Source organism: Gavialis gangeticus, unplaced genomic scaffold, assembly GCF_001723915.1.
Source record: "Gavialis gangeticus isolate Ggan-Ray unplaced genomic scaffold, GavGan_comp1, whole genome shotgun sequence".
NCBI classification, from domain to species: domain Eukaryota; kingdom Metazoa; phylum Chordata; order Crocodylia; family Gavialidae; genus Gavialis; species Gavialis gangeticus.
Window position 1 is genome coordinate 128,053,512 of NW_017728992.1, and position 8,949 is coordinate 128,062,460.

Sequence of the window (8,949 nt, forward strand, 5' to 3'; positions counted from 1 at the left end):
GGTCACAAGCTGGCAGAGGGTAGATTTAGGCTAGATATCAGGAGGCGCTACTTCACTGTCAGGGCAGCTAGGATCTGGAACCAACTTCCAAGAGAAGTGGTGCTGGCTCCTACCCTGGGGGTCTTTAAGAGGAGGCTAGATGTACACCTTGCTGGTGTTGTTTGACCCCAGTACTCTTTCCTGCCATGGCAGGGGGTCAGACTTGATGATCTGCTCAGGTCCCTTCCCACCCTAGAAATTATGAAACTATGAATTACAAGTCTCCCTTGCCCGTGCATTCCTGCTCATAGGTTTCGGAGTCCTCAGTGCTACATCTTACTGTAGTGATATCTTCGTACTTGGATCTATTATGGTGCTGCTGCTAAGGAAAGCAGCAAAATGGTGGAATTGGTCCTTGTCACTTTATTTGCAAGTAATAGCCTAGAGAAGAGAATGGTCACTTGTACAGGTGCTATGAATACCAACAGTCTCTTTAGCTTTTTGTTTATACGCTTAATTAGAAACCTTTAACGTTTATGATCGTGCAGTCTGTCTGCATGTGGCTTGAGTACAGCCACTGGTGGCTCAAAACAGGTGGCTTAAATACAGTGGACTTTTCATGTGTAGAGCATTACTTCTGTTGCTTAGGCACTTGATGCAGATTTTGTTTGAAAACGTTCTGGTATCTAGGAACTGTCCTTCTTAGGATCACCCTGATACACATGCATGCATTCAATATTGAATGCATCTATACTCTTGTTAGAAAAGAGTCATGTTTATATCTTAAATAAATTTTGTTCTTTAGGAAAATCTTTTGGTGCATCTTAAAGTGCACTTTGAAATGAGGTGGTGTAATGAAGAAATGCTTAATTTGTGTTGCTCAAATTTGGTATCTCTACAGAGTATGGAGAGAGAGCAGCTAGGTGTTTTCATTCTTGCTGTACAGCAGTTTCACTGAGAATGCAATCTTTACATTCTTAGCATATAAGATGATTGTGAAAGAGGAGTGATTTATGAAGAAAGATATGATACAGTGCAGTGGAATCTGGGTAAAGCAAATATCTTTTTAAGGTGTCCATGATAATGCAGGAAAACTAATGGAGTTCATAAAAGTATCAAGGTGAAATACTTTCCATGTACTGTACTTTTCTTTCAGGCAGCGTCTTACTGGGAGGCTATAAAAACAAGACTTTTTTTTTTTTTTGGTACCAGTGCAATGTTTTGGGTGGTATTCTACAATAGGAAACAACAGATCTGGGAGTGGGAACAATACCTTCCTCAGCATGGAAATAAGAGTAGTATGAAATTGATGCCCTCCACCCTAAAGTATCTTGTTAAATGTCTAGAGAAGTGGTTTCCAAACTGGGTCACAGCCCCAAATGGGGTCGCAACATTAGTGGTTGGGGTTGCGAGATTTCTGCGCCCACAGCGAGGCACAGGACTGCAATAGGGCTGGACCAGCTCCAGGCAGGAGCCACCTCCACAGCTCAGCGGGTGGGACCCAGGACAGGAGGGAGTGCCGCACCATCATGGCCACCAAAATGTGGTACAACAGTGGTGGCATGGAGTTGTGCCTCCACTGCTGCTGGGCAGGCAGGGGGCACCTCAGCTTGGGGGTCATGGTGGTGTAGCACTTGTTCCTGCACCAGGTCCTGCTTGCTGGGCCATAGAGCCCCTGGGAGGGAGGCAGCAGGGCAGTGAGCTCCAAGCTCACAGCAGGCAGCCTACTTCCTTACCCCCCTGCCCCCCCCCCCAACATGCTTTGCTCCAGCCATGCTGCCCACAGGGGAGGCGGAGACAGAGCCAGGCTCCATACTCCACTCTGGCTGCAGCAGCTGCCACCTCCCACAAATGGGGGGGGAGGGGAGGGGAGGGGACTACACAAGGGGCTGCAGGCCCTAGCTCTGGGCACCTGGGGGTGTGGGGGGGGGGCTTCAGGGTGGGAGGGAGAGGCACTGGCAGGGCCAGGGGGCTTAATTTCAGTAATGTAGGCTCAAAAGACCCTTGAGATCACTTGTTACAAGTTGTCAGCCCCCGGATTAAGTCACAGGCTGGAGTAACCTGGCTTCAGTCAAAGCAGGCCAAGTGGCTTTGGTGGCAAACCAGCAACAGGGGGGCTTTGGTGCCTGCCCCAGGACCAGGCAAGGGGCCAGGCAGCTGGGAGCTGTGGTTGGACTGCTGTCACTTGCCTCAGACCCCTGCTCTCTGGCTGCGATAGCGCAGGTATAGCTTCCAGCCAGTGGAGAGCTGCGCCAGGGCTGAGCAGCTGGAAGCTGCATCCTCTCTACTGCTGCTTCTCCCCAGTCCCCACTCCTAGCTGTGGCGCAGCTCCCTGCTAGCTAGAGGCTGTGCCCACATTTCAGCCAGGGAGTAGGGGCCTGGGATGAAGCAACAGGATTGCAGGCACAGCTTCCATTTGCCTTGACTTAATCCATTTCCCTGTTCTGAGATAGGATTGATCTAGGTATATTTAGGTCCTAATTGGCTAGGCAAATATCTGTCCTTTAAAAAAACACTCCAGCAAAAGATGTTGCATTAGTAGGTAGGTGACCTGTTCTCAGAGCCATCCCTTGGGGTGGGGTGGGGGGTGAATTGGGGTGACTGCCCTGGGACCTGTGCTTTGGGGGTCCCCACAGCCACAGCTCCACGTGGCTGCCATGCAGCTGCTGCTGCCTCCCCTCCGGCTGTTATGCTCCAGGCCCCACACACCCTAGGGTTGGCTCTGCCTGTTCTGAACTGTACTTGTATCTAACAATCCTTATAACTACAAAAGTGGGGGTTTTACCCAATTACGTACCCTAAACCTTCCTGTGATTTTAAGTCAATTTCTTCTCATCCTATTCCCAAGGTGCAGGGAGAACAATTGATCATAATCTTCTTTATAACATTTTTTGTCATACTTAAAGACTTGCATATCCCCCATCGTTAATCTCTCTTTCATTAAACTAATCCACTTCCTTCAGTCTTTCCTTCTAGATCCTATTTTTGTTGTTCTCCTGAACTCTCCAATTTGACTGCATCTTTCTTAACATGATCCCAAAGCAGGGTTTGGTACGTATACAACCCACGGCTAGTGAGGCTTTGGCTAGAGCACACTAAGTGCCTCCCATGTCTTAATTATATTCATATTAATATGTTCCAGAATGAGATCTGCCTTTTGCAGTAGCGGTATACTGACCCTTATGCACTTTGTGCCCAACTCTACTCCTATCTGCCAGATCCTTTTGTGCAGTACTCCCGCCTGGCTAGTTATTCCCAGTTCTTGTTTTTGTATGTTTGATTTATTTTTCCTAATGGTAACTGCTTGTATTACACTGAATTTCATTTTGTTGACTTTGGACCACTTTTCCAGTTTATCAGGGTCACTTTGTATTTTGATTCTGTCCTCCAAAGTGCTTGCAGCCCCTTTTAGCTAGATATTATCTACAAACCATAGAAGTCTTCTATTCTGTTCTAATCCTCTTCTGTTCAAGTTGTTAATAAAAGTATATATGTCTGACAGAGAACCAGTTCTTATTACTCTTAGAATACAGGTTTTCAGTAAGGCTTACCCCCACCTAATAGTGACTTCTATACTGTTATTTCCTTTAGGAAATACTTTTCTGGAGCTTTTGTCACAGCCCCCTTCACACACAGTTTCGAAGCTCTCCTCATGGTATTGGTGGGCTGGTGTCCTAATCTCTTGCCTAGCAAAATGTATATATTTCATATACAAGTTGTTGTTTGTAGAAGATACTGAATCAAACCTTGGCCCAGGACATTATCCTGCAGTACTCCGCTTGAGATGTCCTTCCAGTTTGCCAGAGAACCTTTGCTAATTATTCCTAGAGTACAGTTTTTCAGCTGGGTTTGCCTCCACTTAATGGTAATGTGTATAATACAAGCTGCTTTTTGTGATGGTGAAAAACTTGGTTAAATGAAAATTTTAAATCTTACGTAAATATTTGTAGAGCTTAGCTCTCCTATGCTGTTTCCACATAGAGTATGTTACTACCAAGGAATTCTAGGCAGTTGAAAAATACGTTTTAATAAGATCACTGACGCTTCTACTTTCTCTACTGTTTATAGGTATTTTCACGTCTTTTTTTCTCTTCTCTACATCTCTTCCCGTCTCCTTACTTAACCACATTTCCTGTGTATTTTTTCTTGCTGTTCTTTAGAGGTGTTAACTTAAAACTTTTCTGAATGGTTACTAAGGAAATTTGAAGGTTTTGGCAAAAGGAAATCATAATTCTGTAGTTTATACTGCTAAATTGCTGCTATTCATACTGCTTTGGTGAATTTTTGTCTTCAGAAAACAACTGGAAGTTATGCCAAACAGAAGCCTAAATGCACAGTAGCCACTCATTATCTTGGTGCTGGCACAAACACTCCAAAGATCCAGTTAGGTTATACTTTACTCATCATCCTCTGGGAAGCAAATACAAAATGCAGAGTTATTTCTTTTTAATAGGTCTTTCATGCTGATCAAGTTTTGGAGTATTGCTTACCACAGTACAGAGTGAACTTGAAATCTAGCCAACCTCAAATTAATTTTAAAAGTATTTTCAGGTCTGACACCTGGGTTTCACTAAGTCTGCTGTCTCATAGCTTTGTAATCACTTCAGCTGTTTTGTGGCAATGCTCTATATTGAGTAAAGCAAAACTGACTCTAAATGAGTACCCAATAAGAAAATGGGGTGGATTTACTTTCTGAATTTTAGTTACAGTAATGTTAGTGTTAATAATAGTAATAATAACAGGAAATGATTTAGGAGTGTGACTTTTAAATTTATGGTATCCTAACTGCATTTCATTCTGCCAGGTTTTGCATAATGCCCTTTGTTAAATTAACTGATGGTTAGACAATTGTTTGTGATTCTTCTGCTTATGCTAAAGCTATTCTGCCATAGAATTATTACCACATGTTCTGCAGTAGTTCCAGTACCTAAAAGATATGATGATATATATTATATTTAACCTAGAACTTCAGACATCCCAAAGCCACTTTACCTATAGTGGGAATACTGAAAAGAGCTATTGTTATTAGAGAGCTGGCTTCTAGAGACTGTAATTTGTCTAAATGTCAGAGCACCTTTAAGCATGTTTTTTAATTTCCATTTCAGGGGGGAGTATGGAACTTCAGCAGCCTTGTAGATTTGGAAGGTTTAAATACAAGTTTGGAAAGACTTTTTGCCATTCCAGATGATCTACTGGATTAAACACTTCATTAGGATGGCTTTACAACAAGTCGGACTGAATATGGACTCGGTAAGTGTTTCAGATGTACTTATTTTTTCAAGAACTCAAATATACAGCTATCAAAATACATAGCTTGCACTGTTGTCTTCAAGGAGAAGGTATGCAGTTTTTTTGCATGTGTTTCTTTTTAATATGTAGTGCTTGCTGGTAGGGTTCTTGAATTGTTAGTCAGAGAATTGTGAAACTTAATGTTTTGAGTATCATATAATTAGGCTCTAGATACATTTAAAGTAGAAAGCTGTTTCTGTCTGGCTTTAAAATAATAGAAGGTATAATTCATAATATAACATTGCTTTTCAGTGCAAGTTTGGTCCTCCACCACCCAAACGCATATGTAAACAATAGTTTCAAAGATGAGGCTAACTTCCAAGTATTCTTACTCTGTTTATAATTTCCAAAGTCACCAGCAAAATGCCATATAACTGATGTTATCTTAATTGCCTTGTCTTTATTACTCTTGCTGAAGGATGTATTATGACTGCATTCTCCACTGGGAAGCAGAAAGGAGCATGTTTATCTTACTGCTTGGGGTCAGAACTATGTAGCTCTTTCTTTCACTGCTTCAGCAAAATCAGCTGATCAGAACTGTCCAGAAACCACTTTTTTGTTGTCACTGTTGTGAAGACACTCTAAGCAAAAACAATAAGTGAGATGCAATCATCTTTTGAGATCCATGTACATTCCTTCTCCTTAATATTAAAAGCATGGGGGCATTGGAGGTGGTGGAGGAAGGAGCCTTACAATTAATATTTTATATAACCCATGTAGAGACGACTGTAGTACTGATGATCCTGCTTCTGGTAGCTCTAATAGAAGAGCTGGCCGTTTTTTATCATTTAAACAATTTAATAATAAGGCTTATTTTAAAAATCCCAATAAGATACTAAATCATGGAAGATACAAGTTCTTAAAACAATTAAGCAAAGATGCACATTCAAAGAGATCCAGGGCCACCTAGTCTCATGCATCTTCACCAGTTCAAAGCATATGGGATTGTCAACCAGCAGAATTGATGGTTACTATCTTCATAGCCCTTTTTTTTCCTTATTGTGGGGAAAAAAAGCAACAGATTCAAACCCTTGGGATTAGTGTATGCTCATGGCTTCCTGCTCCCGCTCCCCCTTTCCCTCTGCACCACACCCCAATAAGGCTTGTGGTTAGTACAGTTCAGTTTGAAATGACTGACTTTAATGGGAGTTGTTAAATATGTCAGCTTTAGCTAGTTTCCTGCCCCACCTTTACATTATATCCAGGTATGTTCTCTGAGACCATAAGAGCACAGCATTTGTTTGGCACAGTTCATATATAGGGATTTAGTACAATGTATACTGTTGTACTAGACACACACATTGAGTTTTCACAATTACAAAAAAATCATGGAGCCAAGAAAGAAGCTTTAAAGATTCATCTTGTCCAAATCTACATTCAAGACCCTGAACTAATATAAAGGCCCATACCTTAAATTAGAGTTCTGTTATATTTTTGTACATAATGAATTAATAGCAATTGTGGTGGGTTTTAGTACTGTATGTGTATCAAAATGTCAACAGACTTTGACATGCTGAAAGCCTACTAATTGTATTTCAGTGTTCATCCAAGTTGTTAGTCTGTCATCTCTTCCAAATGAGGACTATGCCTGCATTTGTGTACAATCGTAGCTTTCTTTTCTGGGTGATCTTCTAGAAGAGTTTTGAGATTGCTTAATACTGCATATTCCCATGAGTGAAAAGCTTGATTGGTAGGCTTAAATTTGTATCTGCCAGCACAGACAATAGCCATATTTAAAAATAACTTAAGCCCTTCCTGTAATTGGCTGCATTACTCATGGGTTCTTCTCCTCCCTTCAGAGATGAGCTGTTGTTTTTTTCTGAAACTTTTATTTTCTGTTCTTATTCATTTTCGAAATACCTTCTTGGGATCAGAGGCCCACCTCACTTCCTGTTAACAGCAATAGTATATAATAGAGCAAATTTTCAGAGCCAGCAGTAGAGAAGATAACCTAATGGTAGCTGGTCTGTATTCTGTGAGTTGTATAGTAGTATTTAAAGTATCTCTGCTCTGTTTGTTTGATTATTTGCAAAACCCTGCTCATAGCCCTAAATATTTTTAGTGTTAAAATACTAAATAGTCTGCTTTTTTGGAATGTAGCATTTCAAAAGATCTGCTAATCTCTTATTCTACTTTAATAATACACCATTTCATAGCTGAATTCAACAAAGGAACTTAAAACCAAGTCCTCTCAGCCAAGGAAGAAACCTGATTAGCCTACACTAGATAAACAGGTGTGCTGGAATGCTATGCAGATTTTCTATTTAATACATGCATGAGATTTGTCATGATTACAACAGTCCATGCTCTCCTGTCCTTCTTCCTCCTCCCCCTCACTGATACTTCACTTCTTAAGCCCTAAGGGAATTCCACAACTGCTTGTTATCTCTAAACTGTCCATAGTAATTTATTTTCAGCAGTATACATTCTGCTATATAATATGTACATATAGACAGTCCCTTCTGCCAAGAGAGCTTTCATTCTAAAAAGTAAGAGAATCACTAGAAAATGCCAAATTAGAACAACTTAGTAGAATTTTTCATGATTAAATTCTTTTTTGTGAGTATTTCAGAGGAGGTGTTTGAGCCATTCACAGTCTTCCTCTACTTCAGCTTATAGATAAGTGAGTTTTTGTCTTTCTAAAAATACAGGTAATACTATTCCGAGTCTTCCTTTGTCATGTCTTAAGATCTGCTGCTTAGACTGTAAGCTCCTTAGGGCAGAGATTATCTTGGTCTTGAACAGCAGCGAATATGCTGCAAGTACTTAAAGCCAATTGTGTGTTGATCCAAGTAGGTGAAATCATGTTTTTCACAATACAATGTAGATGAACAGTATATACTTCAGTGCTTATCATGTCTTCCCTGCTGGAGAGGAATGTGCATTGTTCACATGCATGTGTTTAAGCATTAGAAAGTACAAAAAGAGCAAATGATCGTAATTTTATCAGCTTTATAAGTACTGTGTCGCAGGGCACTCAGGTGCCCTGCGCCTGAGAGCGGAGACTGCTCTGGGGAGACCCCTAGTGGCAGAAAGGGGGAGGCTCAGCTGCCAGTCACCAGGGCTGCACAGGTGCTGGTTGCCGGGGCAACTGGTAAAACCGGCTGACAGGAAGGGGCAGGGCTTATCCCTTAAGCCCAGGGAGGAGGCCAGGAGGGCAGTCCCTTTCCAGCAGCTGTGGGAGTAGGGACTCAGCTCGGACAGACAGAGGAGAGGACTCTAGCAGTGAGAGCATCCCCTGGTCACTGCTGGGGTTGGGGAGCCCTCTTCTTGCCCCCCCCCCCAACTCCCTCACTCTCTAGTAGGGAGTAGATTTTGTTTGACTGGACGGTCTAGTTTTATGTTGTAGCCCAGGTGCTTTATGTTTTATGTTTACTGTTTTGACCGGAGGACCGGGTGAGGCTGTTAGGGGTTGGAGGAGGCCTCATAGGGACTCCCCAGTAGCGTGGGGGTTCCTGGCGCCTGAGAGGGCGCAGCATTTGTGGGGTGCAGTGGCCCTAACCCCAGAGCGAGAAGGGGGCAGTGAGGAGCCCTGAGAGAGAAGGGAGCAACAAAGGGTCCCAGGAGAGGGGGGCAGCAAGGAGTCCCAGAGAGAGAGAAGAGGGGGCAGCGAGGAGCCCCAGGAGAGGGGGCAGCAAGGCATTCCAGAGAGAGAGAGAGAGAGAGAGAGAGAGAGAGAGA

General features: G+C 42.5%; 1 protein-coding gene across 4 annotated transcripts in view; it reads left to right on the forward strand.

Moving 5' to 3' along the window:
• Window positions 1-8,949, forward strand: part of MTFR1 (mitochondrial fission regulator 1) — a 46,872-nt gene that overhangs the window by 6,355 nt on the left and 31,568 nt on the right. For all 4 annotated transcript variants that reach the window (XM_019527733.1, XM_019527732.1, XM_019527731.1 and 1 more), the window contains one exon: window positions 5,085-5,229. In XM_019527733.1, coding sequence (XP_019383278.1) covers window positions 5,164-5,229 — 66 coding nt within the window. In that variant the 5' untranslated portion in view covers window positions 5,085-5,163. The remainder of the gene's footprint in view (window positions 1-5,084; window positions 5,230-8,949) is intronic.